This window comes from Haliotis rubra, unplaced genomic scaffold (assembly GCF_003918875.1).
Source record: "Haliotis rubra isolate DU_JTF1 unplaced genomic scaffold, ASM391887v1 Scf732, whole genome shotgun sequence".
In the NCBI taxonomy this organism is placed as follows: domain Eukaryota; kingdom Metazoa; phylum Mollusca; class Gastropoda; order Lepetellida; family Haliotidae; genus Haliotis; species Haliotis rubra.
In genome coordinates this window covers 425551-445872 of record NW_025767449.1, presented here as the reverse complement: position 1 = coordinate 445872, position 20322 = coordinate 425551, and the positions used below count along the sequence as shown (strand labels likewise).

Sequence of the window (20322 nt, the reverse complement as noted above, 5' to 3'; positions counted from 1 at the left end):
TGACCGTCTCTTTGGGTGGATTTCACTCCACCGGGCAGGTTATGTTGGTGTCGACACATGGGGCAGGGTATGGTTGTATTACCTTCACTGCAGGTTTCCAGACAGAGCTGCCACATGGACTGGACACAGCATGGCATACGACGAGGAATTCGTATTGAGTCATCAAAGTGTTCTGTGCATATTGGACACTCAGTCAGAAGATCCTTGATCGCAGCCACTGAGACAAGATCCGACATGTTTGTCTGGCAAGAGACACAATGATCATTGTTATGTGGCAGTTGGAGTCTCCGCCTATGCTTTTTAATACTTGACCATTGTTGCAGTGAGGTGAATATTACCCACATTGCCCTGTTTGCTAAAAATCACTGCTCTCGTATTATACTGCCGTAGAATTAGTACTGTCGCTGTGATACTTTTTGTAGTGATTTGTCCCAATTTGTGAAATTAGTTAATTTTAAAACTAAAGTTATTAAGTACCACTCAAACAAACTTCTGCTGAATGTCAACATAGGTTTCAAATCCCGACACTCTACAAAAAGAAAGTTACTTAGCACCCTGCTGTCTACAGTAAAACAATGTATTTGGATCACTCCATTGAGGTTGTGACAGATGCAAGCAAATTTATATATCAGCACAACAGCGCTTCTCACAGGCGAAAATCTTACAGCTGGAGACACAGGTTGATGAGAGAATTCATATTGTTAGTGTCGGAGACATACGTACAATATCATACTAAGCTACGGGACAACTGCTTAGAGGAATTCATATTGTCAGTGTGGGAGACATACGTACAATATCATACTAAGCTACGGGACAACTGCTTAGATGAATTCATATTGTCAGTGTGGAGGAGACATACATTACAATATCATACTAAGCTACAGGACAACTGCTTAGAGAGGAATTCATATTGTCAGTGTGTCAGAGACATACGTACAACGATATCATACTAAACTGCTACAGGACAACTGCTTAGAGAGAATTCATATTGTCAGTGTCTGGTGTCAGGTAATAATGTGTCATACCATTTGCATATATTATATTGTTTCTTGGAGGAGGTTGCGAAATGATATATGTCTGAAGACTATAATATGTGATAATCATACCCAAGAACGGCAATTTTGGTTTTAAAATGGTGCTTGCCTCCTTGCATACCAGCACAAACGAGTATCACACAGAGAGGGACAATTGTTTGCAAATTGCGTTATCACGTGTAAAACATGCCCACACTGAGTGTAAAATTCAATTCTGCACTTGCAATGAGTTCGGTTCAGTTGTAGAAAACTACAGACATAATCAAAGCGACAATGCATTTCCGCTTTTAGGAAGAAACACAGCGAACTGCTTTGTCTTAAAACCACCATATCTGATTCACCTGTTGATAGGAGCCAGGAATTCACTCCATATTCCCACAAATAATTTAAGTCCCACTTTAACAGAATATTTGTCACATTTTAAATCATTTATCAAAATCAGAAAATAACGAACACAGGACGAAAGGAAACATTACCACTAAAACAGAATATTTGATCCATTTCAAATTTCCTTCCAGCTGAAACAAATTATGTTAAACTTTGGCAAGGGTTCGTAGCGTCCTATATCGTCAGGTGTTGATAACAATCAGGAGGTAACTCGAGATTCAATCTGTACCATCACTTCTGCAACTGTGAATCTGGACACATCACATTGCTTATTTTTATAAGAAGCAGAATCTGTCAAAAACAGACTGTCTAACATCTTACCTTTCGAGAATTGACAGTTAGGGGGTGTTGTACAGGAGGCGTCTAGATTCATGTACGCAGACACAATGCATTATCTGCACACGCCTAGAACAAGGTTAGTTGTAAATAGTGCACTTCGATCACGCCGAGTTGATGTCAAGGACGTAAGCAAACATCATATCAGTACAATAACGCCTCTTGCGTTTAACATTATGAATAAGTTGATTACGAGTTCATACTGGTAATGTCATAGGGTAATGTGCAGTATCGCCCTAAGCGAAGGGGCAAGTTGTCTTTACCATCTGAATATTCCATATCTGAATTGGGGGGAGGTGCCAAATGATACGATAGCGAATAGTAAGGTTGAGAAACAATAATCTTACTCAAGAGATGGAACTCTGTGAAAATGTGTTAAATGGGCTTCACACAATGTATCCATGAGGGGAATCGAACAAAAAACGAAACAACAAAGGCAAACATTCCTGCAGAAAGAAATGGTATCAAACGTTAACAAGGGTCCATAGCGTCCTATATCGTCAGGTGTCCATAACAACCAGGAAGTACCTCGAGATTCAATCTGTACCATCACTTCTGCAACTGTGAATCTGTATGCATCAACAACGTTGTTTAATTCCTCAAAAGCAGAGTTTATAACCAATCAGACTGACTAACTTATTTACCTTTCGAGAAGTGACAGTTAAGGGGTGTTGTACAGGTAGCGTCTAGATGCATGGACATGGACACAATCATGCCACGGCATTATCTACACACGCCCAGAAGGTCGGGTGTGAATAGTGTACTTCGATCAAGCTGTGTTGGATGTAATCTACGTAAGCTATTTCAGCCTCCACATTAATTCTTACACAATATATTTATTCAGCATGTAAGGACACTGTGACAACTAACACAGTGTTGGCAAAGCATCAACGCATACATGTATATTCTCAGGTGAAAGGTCCAGTGCTACGATACCAAGCAAAACATCACCTATTACTTCAGCCATATATAATTAATAAACATCACACTATTGTTGTAAGGGAAGTGAAAATATCATTCATCTACATAGAAATCTAGTAGCTACAAGAATATTTCAAACTTCAAAAAAAAATAAACCATTAAAAACATAGGTTACAATTCTCGGCTAATGGGAACGCAAACCTACAATGAATGGCAAAAGTTATATTCAATTGAAAACTGATGTGTCAGTAATTCAGATTAATTCTGATCTAAATAACACTCACACTTATCTTAACGAATATAGTATCATAGTTAGACATTTCGTTTTGTTCTTTTGCAATAGACTTTGTAATTAACACTAATAGTAAAACATGAATCATAACTGCACATACCAGCATCTGTTGCATACTGCGGTCTTGTGCAATATACCTGACACCTTCAGAGCTGGGTACAGAGATCGGTGTCTGTATTGTACTTGAAGAGTGTCATGCTGATGATGAAGACTTTTCTACCGATTGTAGTCGTTGAAGGATCCTGTTACGTTGTGGCCTGATATCAGTTCTCCTGTTCTCCAAAATCTACATCTGTAACAGTGGTGTACACTGTGTTATCAGAAGCATTGATAACTAACAGTTCGTTGTTAGCTCCATCCAGTACAAAACACAGTCGTAGGTCATAAGACTGGCCAACTCTCTTCTGGGTGAGTGGGATGGCTCTGAGGAGGGTGCTCTTGTAGGCAACCCGGAGACACAGGCTGCTGCTTGTGGTCGGGGCATGCAACAACACGTACACTCAGTCCAGTGAATTGACTGAAAGTAATATCTACAGGAGTGGGGTTCATAGCAGTCTGTGTATCATCCAGCCGTTTTGTCATAGAGAACCCAAGGTCTGCTTGATAGATGCACTGTTCACCGGGGCTGTTGGACGATCAGAGGTCAGGGCCCCGTTCCTCAAAGCGATCGTAGCGTTAAGATGATCGTAACTCCCATACTTTAACATAGACTTGCAACAGTCGTAGCGCTACGATCGCTTTGAGGAACGGGGCCCTGGACGCCAACATTGATGTGACCTCTTGTATCCGAGGGCGGTGGGGTAGCCTAGTGGTTAAAGCGTTGGTTCGTCACGCCGAAGACCCGGGTTCGAATCCTTACATGGGTACAATGTGTGAAGCCCATTTCTGGTGTCCCCCGCCGTGATGTAGCTGGAATATTGCTAAAAGCGGCGTAAAACCAAACTCAGTCAGTCAGTCAGTCAGTCTTGTATCCGACACCCTGTATCATCTTCATCAGAAGGGGTAGTACATCATCGACTAGTAAGATATCAGCCCTGTTAGTAACACTGTCTTTTACGACTGGAGTTATTCTTATACAGAGTACCGCCATATAGGTGGACTACTGCTGAATGTGGCGTAAACCTAGTGGTGCAGTGTGAGTATTTCCATTTATGGTGTCCCTCAGAGTGCTGAAATATTGCTAAAATTGGCGTAAAACTAAACTCACCCACTCTAACGTCCTGGGATTAGAACTTGTAACCAACACACAGATGCGAGTCTAAGAGATAAAACTCTGAATAAATAGCTTTGCACGGTCTCGTAAAATGACTAAAAGCAAGAATCATTATCGGAGACTCAGTCACGACCAATAGATCATAAATGACTGCTATCTTCATGAATTGCTTGATGGACCTGCCGAATAGTAACTTGCTAATGCATGCAACAGAAACGAGAGTCACGATTTACTGAGTGGTATCTACAGCACACAACTATGCATCTTGTTGAAACAAGTTGTCCGTCAATTCGTATGTCACGTGTGTTCACAAACACCGAAAGGTTTTGAAGTAAGGGCTCAGAATAGGATGGTCACGCCAATGATCACAGAGCAATATGTCTCCCTTAACTTTGGATTTCATTGAAACATATTTTATTCATTGAGGAAAAGGATTGGGCACAAGTTGTCCAACTTAATGACGCTCTCTCCCAATATTTACAACAATTATACAGAGAACATATACATGAGAGATCTTGAGTTTGAGAATAAAACAGATTAGGAGGTGAGGTGAGGAGAAATTGGGTTTATCGTCGTGCTTGAGAATATTTCGCTCATATGACGACGTGCATGCGTGTGTATGGGTATGTGCGGCTGCTTGTACTAGCCCAGACTGAAGCTGGTTTTATAGTGCTAGCCCACTGAGATACCATGCCGCAGTGAAGCATGAAAATCCCACTCAGACACATTATACTGACTCCGAGCCGACCAGTCCTTGTTGTACCCATTAATGCCGAGCGCCAGGCAGGGACCAACAAGTACCATATTTTAACGTCTTTTGGTATGACGCGGTCGGGGATCGAACCCGCGACCTTCCGCTCTCCGGGCGGACGCTCTAACCACTACACCACGGAGGCGGTTAACAGATTAGGAAGAACAGAGGAATCGTTTAGTTTGATTGATGTAGTGACGGACATGTTTGAAGATATTCAGATTTTCTTAAGTTGAGAGGTCTGCATTGCCATATAAAATGAGACATAGATCTGGTAAATATCTGTTTTGTAAAATATCTCTTATGTTAGCTAACAAAGTTTCTCTACGTGTTTTATAACGGGGACAAAAATCCAAGAAATAATGATATACATTTTCACAGAAACATCCACAAGAACAGGATGGATATAAATCATAGTTGAACGTACTTACATTGTATCGTAACTTTGTGTGTAAAATTGGCTCGTAACGCCGAAGACCCGGGTTCGAATCCCCACATGGGCACAATGTGTGAAGCCCATTTCTGGTGTTCCCCGCCGTGATGTTGCTGGAATATTGCTAAAAGCGGCGTAAAACCAAACTCAGTCAGTCAGTTGTGTGTAAAGTATTTAGCTTACGTATACCAGATGGAAAGTATGATGGGGCACTATTACGCCTTGTTGTAATGTTTCTTTTAAATGAGGAAATGGAGTCCCAGTTTCTCACCGTTGACAGGAGATTGTCCCAGGCTTTTATGGTTGACGGAATAAATGAAGATGCTGAATATTTTAGTCTTGTATTGGGTACAGTATAATTTTCAGCATCACGTAAGTTATAATGGGTTCTTTTTCCTACAACAGGTGGTAACAATTCATTTTAAAAAGACGGGGCGATGTCATATTTAATCTTATAAAACAAGTTTAATTTACGCTTCTTTCTTCTCTCTGATAGCAATTACATCCAGTCTCATAATAAAGAGCTCTACTCGGCGTGTACTTGGGTAGGCCAGTTACTATACGAGCTGCCTTTGGAGAAACTTTGGAGAAAGACATTACCAGTATCCATTACCTAGAGAAGCAGATTTCATTGGACATGAAAGGCTAAACAGTAATTTAGTTCTCGTTTATACACGCTTCAAAAAGAAGAAACGGATAAGCCATTTTTAGAAGAATTTATTGCGTTAGTTTAAGAGCAGTTATTTCATGTAATTTCACTCACTCACTCACTCACTCACTCACTACAAGCTAACCATCTTGCACCAACTGCGAAAACATGCAAAAAGTGTCAAAGCAGAAGAGATCGCGACAAGTCGAAAAGGCTTTAGTTAGATCATTTGTCGCTTTGGTTGATTGACCTTTCGCGTCTTTTACTAAGCTCGACGATGCGACAATGAACCTTCTAGTGAGTGAGTGAATATAGTTTTAAGCCGCTTTTAGCAATATTCCAACAACATCACGGCGGGGGACACCAGAAATGGGCTTCACACATTGTGCCCATGTGGGGAATCGAACCCGGGCCTTCGGCGTGACTAGCGAACGCTTTAACCACTAGGCCACCCCACCACCCCAGTACCTTCTGGGATGCCATAGTTGTAACGTCTGGCAGGTGGTGAAGTATGATGCGGTTTACAAGTGTTTGAGTGAGTTATTGTGACGCTGGACGCTTGTCGATCCACGACACTTGACGACGATGTAGACGGGATGGAGGAACGACAGCAGCACCATGCACAGCATCAGGATACACATCTGTGGAGGACGACAACGATGACTTAGCAATGTGGTGTAGACTCTTGTCATCATAAATGTGCACACACCAAGAGCCTGGGATTAGGGGTTCGGGTCTCGGTTAGCCCATTACGTTTGAAGTGGCCACTTAAAATTCGGTAACAGAAACTTTGAATGAGTGAGTGAGTTTAGTTTTACGCCGCACTGAGCAATATTCAAGCTATATGGCGGTGGTCAGTAAATAATCGAGTCTGGACCAGACAATCCAGTGGTCAACGGCATGAGCATCGATCTGCGCAATGGGGAACCGATGACATGTGTCAACCAAGCCAGCGAGTCCACCCGATCCCGTTAATCGCCTCTTACGACAAGCATGGGTTACTGAAGGCCAATTCTAACCCTTTGAATGAAGATACAGAACACCTTGACCAGCCTTCACAAATATTTAACATACATTATGTCATTCAATGTGCGCCCAATAGAGTGACAACAAGAAAGTAAATGGGGTGACTTTTAAGCCGGAACTGGTAATTACTGTATATCAAGACGGTGTTTTGTTTGGTTTGTTGGTAATACGCGGCACTAAGCAATATTTCAACAATATGACGGCTATCTGTACGTATGTAAAAGTAATACGGGGCGTAGTGACGGAAGGAGAGGACGATATGTACGTACGTGTGTATACGCTCCTTCGTAAGCGTACGACCAGTAGTACTAATACAGGGCGTACTGAAGAAAGGAGAGGACGATATGTACGTACGTGTGTATACGCTCCTTCGTAGGCGTACGACCAGTAATACAGGGCGTACTGTACGAAGGAGAGGACGCCTCCAGAGATGATCATCACCGTGTACAGGATACTGAAGTGTTCAGCTGGAAACCTGCAAATACATTCGGACATTTCAAAGTCGAACACAGTTTATTAACACGCGAGATAATGTTATTTTGCGACTTCAACAATGGAAGGAAGGCAGGGCCGATCTATACTCACACCTGGCAGAGCAAGAATTGATATACATACATACGTATACTTGGTAGACCAAGAACACAGCCATAATGTACTGATATTGTGAGACATACGTTCACCTGGCAGACAAACAATACAGCCACAATGCACTGATATTGTGAGACATACGTACACTTGAATGCACTGATATTGTGAGACAAACGCACACCTGGCAGACCAAGAACACAGCCACAATACACTGATATTGTGAGAGACATACGTTCACCTGGCAGACCAAGAACACAGCCACAATACACTGATATTGTGAGACATACGTACACCTGGCAGACCAAGAACACAGCCACAATACACTGATATTGTGAGACATACGTACACCTGGTAGACCAAGAACACATCCACAATGCACTGATATTGTGAGACATACGTACACCTGGCAGACCAAGAACACAGCCACAATGCACTGATATTGTGAGACATACGTACACCTGGCTGACGAAGGACGCTGCCATAGTGTACAGGAACGATCTGTACGCAGTGGTGAGGACAAAGATGGCGTACAGGACTTCCCGATGGGGGACGAATATGAGGACTGACAAGAGGACCCCAATCAAGGACGCCACACTCAAAGGTACAACGGCTGGCAGAAGTGACCGTTTCAAAGGCGTCGAGGCTAGATATGTAAACAGAGGTTTATGTGCACAGTAAATTTCCCATATGTTCATGAAAAACAGTTACTAAACCCAGTCACCCCCATTCAAAATATCTGTTACAAACTGTCGACTGTGCGACTCATAACAAAAAAAAATGTTATTCATGAAATAACATGTCCTGTGTTTATGTTCTTCCAAAGTCTAAAATGCCTATACAACGCCATTATAAATTTATAATGTGTACATGAAACCTAATCATCCAAACTACAGCTACCCAATGCAGAGTCTGAACAAGGGATTGACGCCATGTAATATTACTGTACAATTATACGAGCAACCTGACCTTTATATTTGGCCTTCTGAAGGTCGTACACGATGCCGCTCAGACAGGAAGTGACGTAACCAAACATGGTGGCGTACAGGAATACGTTGGTGAAATGACTGACTGTAACAATAAGGTTTTAGTTTGTCAGCAAAGACTTGGGCATGCTAGAGTGTTCACTAAAGTGACAATAAAACCTCAGCGTCAGTATGTGAGTGAGGTCAACGACCAATGAAATCACACAATTAATAAGAAAATGAACACTCATAATCTACGTATACAGAAAAAATTGTACCCATGAAGAAAGAAGGTTGAGCTAATGTATACAAATAGAGGACATTGAGGAATCAACAGTATACACACATACACGCACACGCACACACACACACACACATCACGTTTTCTACATATATAAACAAAACGAAACAAAGATGTAATGGTTGAAGCCAAATATTCTACACCATGTATAATAATATATCATTCATCGTTAAATGGGATGATTTTCAATTATTATATCTGTTCTGGTGAAAAGAAAAATCCTACAAGAAGTAAAATTTAGATATTCGGTTTGCCTCGAACACACAAGACGTATTAATTAGTTCATCATTTGCGTTCATAATGTTCGGTTCACAATATACAAAACCTATTTCTAGCTTTTCCTGAACAAGAAATATCGACCACTTACACACACTTAACTATTCCATAACCCGTACCCTGTAGTGTGTTGCCCCGTGTGATGTAGGTGAGGTATGGGTTCAGGAGGGAGGTGAAGTTGATGAACCTGACCTGCAAGATGTTGTACCACAGAAGGTGGAACAGGTAGAGCGGGGACAATAGGTACGTCTTTACCCCCGGGATCTTCACCCCAGGGGTACCTACTTTGGACGGATGAAGCTGTTTGTTTTCCTCCTGCTGGTGTTGTTCCCTGTCGCTGTCTGAAATATGTCACCAATATCAGTCAATTGTACGGGCTGGACTAGACTAGAATCTCGAAATGCTTTTTTACACCTGTCTTCGTGTTGAGAATTGACCTTTCTGTTTAATCATTAACATGCGGAAGGCAGACACCTCAACATGCTTCTAGCCATTCCAGCTTATCCAAAGCACCAATCGCGGCTATTTTATGTTATATCAAATGGAATCTGCTTTTGCGGATAGTCAAGACTGGATATTCGTTTGCACTGACGATGTATCCATATTTGGCTTTCTGATTTCATTATAAGTTTAAATTATTGTAAGGAAAGTTGTTGAATCACTGACATATTCCCTGATCGGTATTGGCCATATAACGGATATGACCATGACGCAATATAAAGATGGAACGTAGAAAACCCTTCAGGTGTCAACCAGTAGTCGTAATGAGACTAACTAATTATCTCCATTCTGATTACGGTCAGAACTGAAGAATACATATCCCTATCATTTTGCAACAACCCTGGGAGACTTCTAAACAAAAGAATGGTCCACGTATGAGCTATTTTTGTGTTACACAACAAGCATACACAAAGACACGTAATATCTAAACTAGATCTGTTCATTTTAACTTATATGTTTAATATTTGAATGAGATATAGGAATGTAAAATGAAGTAAAGATGTAAATTGATGTCAAATAAATGTCTATTCAGGCATTAACCCTTGGATCGAGGGCAACATAAATCTATGGAGATGCTGCTCGGTATTCATGAGTGAGTGAGTTTAGTTTTACGCCTCTTTTAGCAATAGTCCAGCAATATCACGACACAGGGAGACCAGAAATGGGCTCGGTATGCATGAGTGAGTGAGTTTAGTTTTACGCCTCTTTTAGCATAGTCCAGCAATATCACGACACAGGGACACCAGAAATGGGCTCGGTATGCATGAGTGAGTGAGTTTAGTTTTACGCCTCTTTTAGCATAGTCCAGCAATATCACGACACAGGGAGACCAGAAATGGGCTCGGTATGCATGAGTGAGTGAGTTTAGTTTTACGCCTCTTTTAGCATAGTCCAGCAATATCACGACACAGGGACACCAGAAATGGGCTCGGTATGCATGAGTGAGTGAGTTTAGTTTTACGCCTCTTTTAGCAATAGTCCAGCAATATCACGACACAGGGAGACCAGAAATGGGCTCGGTATGCATGAGTGAGTGAGTTTAGTTTTACGCCTCTTTTAGCATAGTCCAGCAATATCACGACACAGGGACACCAGAAATGGGCTCGGTATGCATGAGTGAGTGAGTTTAGTTTTACGCCTCTTTTAGCAATAGTCCAGCAATATCACGACACAGGGAGACCAGAAATGGGCGTCACACATTGTACCCATGTGGGGCTCGGTATGCATGAGTCTTATTGGTTCATATGAACGGATAGCAGTACTCACCTTTGACCTTGAATGGCTGCACTTCCTGTTCCTGATCCTGACCGCCAGGAGGCGTTGCTTGGTGATTCCTCTTGAACATTCCCGACGGCATCCAGCCGATAGCACTGATGACTGTCATCACGCTCGCCCCTGCCAGAACCAGATGGGTGATCATGAGTGATGCACCTGCTTCGTAGGCAAACTGCAACATTACGTTGTACGCCGCTTTTAGCAACATTCCAGCAATATCACGGCGGGGTACACCAGAAATGAGCTGCAGAGACTGTACCCATGTGGGAAATTGATAGAACAGAGAATTCAATTTATATTGAACAGGAGCCCTATTGATGTGACAGGTTAAGATCTTGCTTCATTTGGGGCGGTGGGGTAGCCTAATGGTTAAAGCGTTGGCTCGTCACGCCGAAGACCCGGGTTCGAATCCCCACATGGGTACAATGTGTGAAGCCCATTTCTGGTGTCCCCCGCCGTGATGTTGCTGGAATATTGCTAAAAGCGGCGTAAAACCAAACTCAGTCAGTCAGTCTTGCTTCATTTATGGATTTTGCATGAAAGTAATGGCTTGGTGGAGCGTAAAATGACATGGCTCAGTGATTGTGAGGCAGGCACACTGTATCATGTATGTCACGTGTCTCTATTTAAATACCATTATTCATCCTCTTTGTGCTATGAATGAATTCCTGTGATTAATTCACTCAATGGAGTCGGTTTCATTGGATATTCAAACATTATCTGGAATTTACTGTTTGATATTTCACATTCCTATGTCACCTTTCACTATGTTCCTAGCAATATTCCAGCATCTCGAATTCCCCCTGGATAAGGATTCAGAAAGACATGCTCAATTCTCAATTCGTACTAAGCAATTTTGTTAGATATATGCCGGCTGTCTGAAACTAATTGAGTCTGGATCAGACAATCCATTGACTAATATCATGAGAGAACTGTGCATTGACGCAATTGAGATACGATGACATGCATCAAGCACGTCAGAAGGCCTGACCACGCGACTCCGTGAGTCGTCTCTTACGACAAGCATGGGATGCTGAAGACCAATTCTAACCCGGATCCACACAGGGTAATAGTTAATACGATACAACAATAAAAGTAGAATTTATGAAGCGTGCTGCAGTGAGTGAGTTTAGTTTTACACCGCACTCAGCAATATTCCAGCTATATGCATGAGCATCGATCTGCGCAATTGGGAACCGATGACATGTGTCAACCAAGCCAGCGAGCCTGACCACCCGATCCCGTTGGTCGCCTATTACGACAAGCATGGGTTACTGAGATCGATTCTAACCCGGATCTTCATGGGTGCGTGCTGTAGTGACGTACTTTGATGAAGAGCATTACGGAGCCGGCGAAGTCGTAGCCTCCACATATGAGGGATGTCACAGTGCCGCTCGTCGTGGAGAACAGATACGACACCTGTAGGACATGAAGCGAAGAAGAACTGAGAAGGTGAATGAATGTGCCAGATGAACTGTCTCTTTTGCACAACTACAGTAAAGGCCTACACATACACATGTCTAAGCCTTAATATTCGCTATGACTAGCCTGGACTTCTAAAATCGTCATATATAGAAACCTTCAATAGAAACCTTTAGATCCAACTCTCTAAATACAGGTCCAACTCTCTAACTGTATTTTTGACTAATAACACCTACAGAATCACGTCTGTTGTGACCAACATCATTATTCAGTATCTACCTGTAGATTCTATATCCATGTTCACTCGTCATAAGAATCCTACGGTTTGAACTATCTACCTGTATATTCGTCATTAGAAACCTGCGATTAAAACAACGTTTATAGTTTTCAGAAGTTTACAGCTCTAACTATCTACCTGTATATTGGTGAGAAACCTTCAGCTCAAGCTATCTACCTGTATATTCGTGAGAAACCTTCAACTCTAACTATCTACCTGTATATTCGTGAGAAACCTTCAACTCTAACTATCTACCTGTATATTCGTGAGAAACCTTCAGCTCAAACTATCTACCTGTATATTGGTGAGAAACCTTCAGCTCAAACTATCTACCTGTATATTGGTGAGAAACCTTCAACTCTAACTATCTACCTGTATATTCGTGAGAAACCTTCAGCTCTATCTATCTACCTGTATATTCGTGAGAAACCTTCAGCTCTATCTATCTACCTGTATATTGGTGAGAATCCTTCAACTCAAGCTATCTACCTGTATATTGGTGAGAAACCTTCAACTCTAACTATCTACCTGTATATTCGTGAGAAACCTTCAACTCTAACTATCTACCTGTATATTCGTGAGAAACCTTCAGCTCTATCTATCTACCTGTATATTGGTGAGAATCCTTCAACTCAAGCTATCTACCTGTATATTCGTGAGAATCCTTCAGCTCAAACTATCTACCTGTCTATTCGTGAGAAACCTTCAGCTCAAACTATCTACCTGTATATTCGTGAGAAACCTTCAGCTCTATCTATCTACCTGTATATTGGTGAGAAACCTTCAGCTCTAACTATCTACCTGTATATTCGTGAGAAACCTTCAGCTCTATCTATCTACCTGTATATTCGTGAGAAACCTTCAGCTCTATCTATCTACCTGTATATTCGTGAGAAACCTTCAGCTCTATCTATCTACCTGTATGTTCGTGAGAAACCTTCAGCTCTATCTATCTACATGTATATTCGTGAGAAACCTTCAGCTCAAACTATCTACCTGTATATTCGTGAGAAACCTTCAGCTCTATCTATCTACATGTATATTGGTGAGAATCCTTCAACTCTAACTATATCTACCTGTATATTGGTGAGAAACCTTCAGCTCTATCTATCTACCTGTATATTCGTGAGAAACCTTCAGCTCTTACTATCTACCTGTATATTCGTGAGAAACCTTCAGCTCTTACTATCTACCTGTATATTCGTGATGAGAAGCCCCAGTCCTGCTACACCAACTGTCCAGTATCCAACGAATATCAACCAAGCAGTCTCTGAAATAATATCATGTCTGTATCTCAAATATTTCATCATTTCTTTACAACGAGTTTTCATACTTAACACGATACATCATTCATATTCAGTTCGTTAAATCTTCCTCCAAGTATCTTTGTACTGTTATGGTGCGCTATAACATTAGAATATTGCTGTTAATCTTGTACGTAACAGTCTTCCATGATGTTGGTTAATTTCATATTAAAAGCACATGCTCAAAAAACAAAGCTATTGTTCACTTTATTTTGTATGGCAGTGTTATGAATAATTATTCATAGTCAACCCACCATTCGTCACGAAGGCCACACAGAGGCAGCCGAAGACAAACAGGACCCTGAAATGTGTAATTGAAAGTTAATTAATAAAAGTGACTACTGATATTAAATACACATATAAAGGTAGCCATCAGGAGTTAATTGCAAGCGCTGCTTAATCCCACAGTGAGGTTTCGTCACGGTGTTCCCATACATCTATTAGTTACAACAAGAGAACCGATTGGGACGTTTTTAAACCATCTTCATGTAAGTTCTTCAGTGTTCGAGCATCCTTCTTTAAAGGTAGATATATTATCACCATTAAACGTTCCACGCTACCATAAAAGGACAATGAGAATAAGGACTCTTACGTCATAATTTCCTTTTCAACTGACTGTCACATACCAAGTTTTTTCAAATTGCAATTTACCAAATTCCTATTCTGAGACGCTTGGTTCCAATCCGTCTATGAATTAGGCCAACCAGAAGTGTTCCTATGAAAGACACACTACCGGAAATCGTCTGCCCTAAAGCAATTATTGAATCCTGGGCTTTGCATTTCACACTTCCGGTAGCGAATCCTTCACACGTTTGCGTTGAATTGTATTGCTCCGTAAAGCCCTTTAAACTCTTATTCATATATTGTCCGTGCGTCCCGTTTGGGTATTCTGAGTATGTCTGACTCGTGCGGTCTACGTATGACGGGGATGTTGATTCTATGATATATAACAAGTTGGAGCCAGAAGTCATGTTTTGGTTGCTGTGAGAGTTCTGCGAAGAATTTGTTGTACAGAGATGAGAATATAGTCCCTCCTCCTTGATGATGTAGACAAGAGACGGCCATCCGTACATGACTCCGCCGAACAATGACGTCTCCACGACTGCCCACGTCGCCACAAGGAGACGATACCTATGAGGGTCCAGCATGATTCCAAATGGTAAACTGGATGAGAATTGGTTACAATTATTCAAAAGAAAAAAAGGAAAAATGAGGGATGAGTGAGATGGGAGGGTGGGGGTTGGGGGGTATGAAAAGTGGTGAGAAAAGTGAGAGGAAGGAGAGGGCAGAGACAATAGGGGGAGAGAGAAAGAGGTGAGCGAGAGAAGGGGGTTAGAGAGAGACAGAGTTGAGAGAGAAGTGAGTGAGTGAGTTTAGTTTTACGCCGCACTCAGCAATATTCCAGCTATATGGCGGCGGTCTGTAAATAATCGAGTCTGGACCAGACAATCCAGGGATCAGCAGCATGTGTATCGATCTGCGCAATTGGAAACCGATGACATGTGTCAGCAAAGTCAGCTAGCCTGACCACCCGATCCCGTTAGTCGCCTCTTACGGCAAGCATTGGTTGCTGAAGATCAATTCTAACCCGGATCTTCATGGGTGCGTGCTGTAGTGACGTACTTTGATGAAGAGCATTACGGAGCCGGCGAAGTCGTAGCCTCCACATATGAGGGACCAATTCTAACCCGGACCTTCACGGGTGGTTGAGAGAGAAAGGAGTGAGCGAGAGAGAGAGGTGGAGAGAGAAAGATGTGAGAAAGAGAAAGGGTTAGAGAAAGGAGTGAGAGAGAGAAAGAGGTGGAGAGAGAAAGATGTGAGAAAGAGAAAGGGTTAGAGAAAGAGATGAGAGAGAAAGGAGTGAGAGAGAGAAAGAGGCGGAGAGAGGAAGAGGTGGGCGAGAAAGGGTGAGAAAGAGATGAAAGAAAGAAGAGGTGAGAGAGGGAAACAGGTGAGATAGAGAGGTGAGAGGAAGTACAGGGGCGAGACAGATGAGACGGAAAGAGGTGAGAGAGGGAAGAGGTGCAGAAAGATGTGAGAGAGAAAGGGTTGAGAGGGAGAGCGAGAAAGGTGTGAGATGGAAAGGGGTGAGATAGAAAGTGGTGAGAGAACGAGATGAACGAGAGAAAGAGGTCGGAGAAAGAAAGAGATGCAAGAAAAGAGATGGGAAAGAGATGAGAAAGAAAGATATTTGAAAGATTAGAGATGGAAAAAAGGTGAGATGGGAAAGAGGTGAGAGAGAGAGAGAGAGAAATGGGAGATGTTCTTATATCACCAAAATTGGAGAGTGAGTGAGTGATGAGAGGTGATATTAGAGGACTGATGTGAGACAGGTGAGAGAGAAAGGGAGAGTGTGTGTGTGTGGGGCATGTAATATAAAATATAACGCTTACTCTGTTGATTAGCATACTCTCACAACACAAAAAACATGTACATTAGTGTATATGAACGTCATGCACATGTCACAGATGAAAACCTATCCTCACTGTTTCCTAGCAATAATCAGCATACATATACACACGGTACCTCGACAAACTGCAATGTTCAGTGCCTACCTGTACAAGGGGCTCCTCCAGGGGCAATATGATCTCCGTTATAGGAGCAAGGACATAACATTGTGCTCCTCTGACGACCTCCACTCTCATACTATCTCCCTCCCGAAACATGGATATAAACAGCGCGATGCTTTCAGCCCGACGCCGTCGCCTTGACACACATAGATATACATGGTCCGTCGATATTCGTGCGTTGAAGGGTCAGGTAACATTATCACTGCGTTAAATGACATGTCCGACTTACATATACAGATTCAGGGCCCTTGAAGCGGTGTTGGTGTTAAAGCTCACACTGGGCCCGTTAAAGGCCGTTCTGGTTCATTGCATGAGGGCTGTGTTAACATGGGGGATAGACTGCGGCCTGCTATGAGTTTTGAACTAGTTTTTTGTATCAGTTGACCGGGAACGGCGTGCATACTATAACGGTAAACTCTGTATGGCTGATATCTGTACTGTTGCCACGTTAATTTTTAACTGTCAACCTCTCAGGCCATCTACCAATCTTTTGTTTGCTTGCTTGCATGTTTGTTTGTTTTTTCTTTGTTTAACCAGCCATTCTCAGTTAAAATATACTATTGCCAGTGGAAACTCGCGGGAAACGCAGTGTTTGATGTTCGATAAATTGCATTACTTTTCATGAAGTACAAGCATTAGAGAATCTGTTACTAAATATAGTTGCAAGCAACGACGAGGGCTCCTCGGCTTTAGTTCTGTCTAGCCTTTTGTGCCTGTCACATATTTGATGAAAGTTGTAATAGTTATAGTTAATATGAATCATTCCACTGCTTGTCTTTGGAGATACATTACTGCAATCAGTAGTTATAATCGACACTGATAGCCCACTTGTACAGGTACATTTTGGTCGAAATCGGAAGGTTGGTTTGAGAGTTACGGGTGTTTGAATTGTATTTGAGGGCTAGAAATCATCGTCCAAAAATGGAGCCAGAACACGTTTTTGACAGGCGAGCGGATCTTCCAAATACGGCCGGGGTCGCGGGGGTGATGTACCTTTTAAGAAGTTCTGGAGAAGAAATAGTTCCCTCTTTAAATGGCTGTATCTCAGTTGTTCTTTGGTCTACGGTCAAAACAATTAGTTTTCTGGAATCACCAAGACTTCATCTATCGTACTGGCACTTTGTGCAGAATTGGCACATTTTGGGAGCAAACTACTCAGAAAACTCCTGAAAAACATGGCCAAAAACTGAAAACAAAAATAGCTGCCAAACGGTACAATTTAGCGACTTGACCCGTCCAGGCAAAATTGTTGGGAATTCGATTGTGCATCTGTACAAGAGATTTGGAAGTGTTGGAACAATTAGCTATTGAGATATTTGCTGTCAAACTTTGAACATGTGGAACTAATTTTGAATTATCCCCCTTTTGCTATTGGGCCCAGAGCCTAGAGATTTTTAAGGGGAATATCTTCACCTCCGTAGGCATCTGTGTGATGTTTTGTACCGATTCGGAGCATTGGTTTAGGAAGTTTGTTTGGTACAAGAATCGGCGGAATAATAAATAATAAATTAAATAATAATAATAATAATCCGAACGATTACAATAGGTCTCTTGTGTAGAGGCAAGGAGCCCTAAATATTCAGCACTCAGGAACCAACAATTACCTTGCAACAACTCTTTATACTATTTTACCTTGAAGTATCACGTGACGACATCAAAGTCACAATGACCAGCTGCTTTTCAAACAGCAACACATTGGTATTTTCAAAAATTGAGTTGTTACACAGACGGCAAAGAATGGTTTTCATGAAACATGTCTAAAATTATGGAATTATTCAACTTCATGAACCAATACATTATCATAATGTTTTAAAGCTGTAACCCGGGAACATCATACATCATGTGGCAACACAGTAGTCACCCTTACCTTTGAAAAACACTTATTCCACTCCAGGAAACTCTCGTTCATCAAAGCTCACGTTCGAATGACATAACCACTGCTTCCAACACGTGATTGCATATGGTGGTTGTGGTGCACATTTTTACTTACACGGAATTTCTGAACATCTACTAAACATATTTGTATGTATAAGTATGACTGACTGACTATGGTTTTACGCCGCTTTTAGCAATCTTCCAGCAATATCACGGCAGGGGACACCAGAAATGGGCTTCACACATTGTACCCATGTGGGGATTCGAACCCGGGCCTTCGGCGTGACGAGCGACTGCTTTAATCACTAGGCTACCCAACTGCCCGTGTAAGAATGATGGTGAAAGTATGATGGTGAATGTGAAAACGAATGCAGATAGATAATACCTGTGCACGTGTATCTCTGTGTGAGCGCCTCTGTGTTTACCACTGATACTATGTGTGCATGTGTGTTTGTGCGCGCGCGTGCGTGCGTGCGTGTGTGTGTGTGTGTGTGTGTGTGTGTGTGCGCGCGCGCGCCCGCGTGCGTGTGTGTGTCATGTTTAATTTCAAGAGTATAATTTTATGTAATTCATTTTATCCATCTCACGTATTTTTAAGCTCTTTAAGTCTCTAATAGCCTTCTGGCGGCTTGTGCATCCACAGCTCTATAAATTTATGTATACATTATATTTGAGACTAAAATAAACAACTACTACTAAATTGCAACACGTAAATTACATCGATCGAAGGGCATAACTTACCTGTATGCGTTTCATACAAATGTTAGTTACGTCTCATTCGTAAAATTCAATTGTATTATAAGGGTGGCAAGTGAAATTATTTGTATGCGATTTCAAGTGTCAACAATTAGCTAAGAATATTTTGTTTCAAACTTCTTTCGCCCGTTGTTAAATAATTATATACAGTTAATAAGAAAATAAGTCGAGCATTGATTCAAACTCTAATACTATAGAGCATTGTCTTTCTTCGGTTGTGCATGTGTTACAGTCAATGTGTAGAATCGTGCAATTTGTAAATTGCCTGAAAAATGAGTCGATTTATTTGACAGATTAACTGAAAGTCAGTTTCAATGTGTATTATCAATATTGGTGTATGAAAACTTAACGTTTAGAGAAAACCTAAGACACAGACACTCAAGGGACATCTTTATTGACATTAAACAATATTTCAACAATATTTCAAAATATAAAAAAGCATTGGGTGACATTGTTTGCTCACATTTTGTTTGCACAAGTGAGGCTTTCGTGGCACCTGCTTCTGCATTTTACTCATGTCCAGTCGGAATACCTCACTGACTTACATGCTCATGACGACGACGTTGATGATGCTGATAATGCTGATGATGATCTTACGAACGCCTACCGACATGATGCGTATACTGTACAGGGGCCGCTAGACCAGTTAGTGAGTGAGTGAGTTTAGTTTTACACTGCTTTTAGCAATATTCCAGCAATATCACGGCGGGGGACCCCAGAAATAGGCTTCATATACTGTACCCATGTTGGGGATCGAACCCAACTTCGGTGTGACCAACGGACGCTTATAGGTCAGTTAGTGTGTGAGCGATAGAGGGAGATTGTGACCGTTTGAGAGAGCAACTTTTGACTCTGTGCAAAGTTGCATATTTAATTTATGTTAAGCCTATAATCCCACTAATCCCTTGCTTGAAATTGTAATGTGTTTAGCCCATTTCAGGTGTCTCTCGCAGTGATATTGCTGGAATTTTGCTTAAAGCGGCGTAAAATTCAACTCACTCACTCTCTTTATTAGCTAAACGAAACATTTCATTTCTTCCGTAAAAGTTAATGTTGTACATTTTGTATGTTCCAAAATGGGGATGGCACGCCCTTTTTCATTACCGGCCAAATATTACAGGTATTACACATTGCTGAAGCCAGTCATGACTAATGATAGGTGATAAAATAAGT

At 41.6% G+C, this 20322-nt stretch overlaps 1 protein-coding gene and 1 long non-coding RNA gene across 2 annotated transcripts; both read right to left on the bottom strand.

Annotated features, from left to right (window-relative positions):
- Positions 1-118: 118 nt before the first annotated feature.
- On the bottom strand, positions 119-1821 carry LOC124259683. Its single transcript, XR_006893891.1, has 2 exons — positions 1743-1821; positions 119-242 (listed from the first exon to the last, which is right to left on the bottom strand). It is a non-coding gene; the product is annotated as an uncharacterized LOC124259683 (long non-coding RNA).
- A 4245-nt stretch (positions 1822-6066) lies between these two features.
- On the bottom strand, positions 6067-16625 carry LOC124259673 (solute carrier family 43 member 3-like). Its single transcript, XM_046693849.1, has 11 exons — positions 16504-16625; positions 14600-15112; positions 14203-14249; positions 13838-13914; positions 12272-12364; positions 10937-11117; positions 9289-9510; positions 8597-8698; positions 8087-8273; positions 7397-7517; positions 6067-6657 (listed from the first exon to the last, which is right to left on the bottom strand). The coding sequence occupies exons 2-11, from the start codon at positions 15094-15096 to the stop codon at positions 6538-6540; spliced, it is 1647 nt and encodes a 548-aa protein (XP_046549805.1). The 5' UTR covers positions 15097-15112; positions 16504-16625; the 3' UTR covers positions 6067-6537.
- Positions 16626-20322: the final 3697 nt, after the last annotated feature.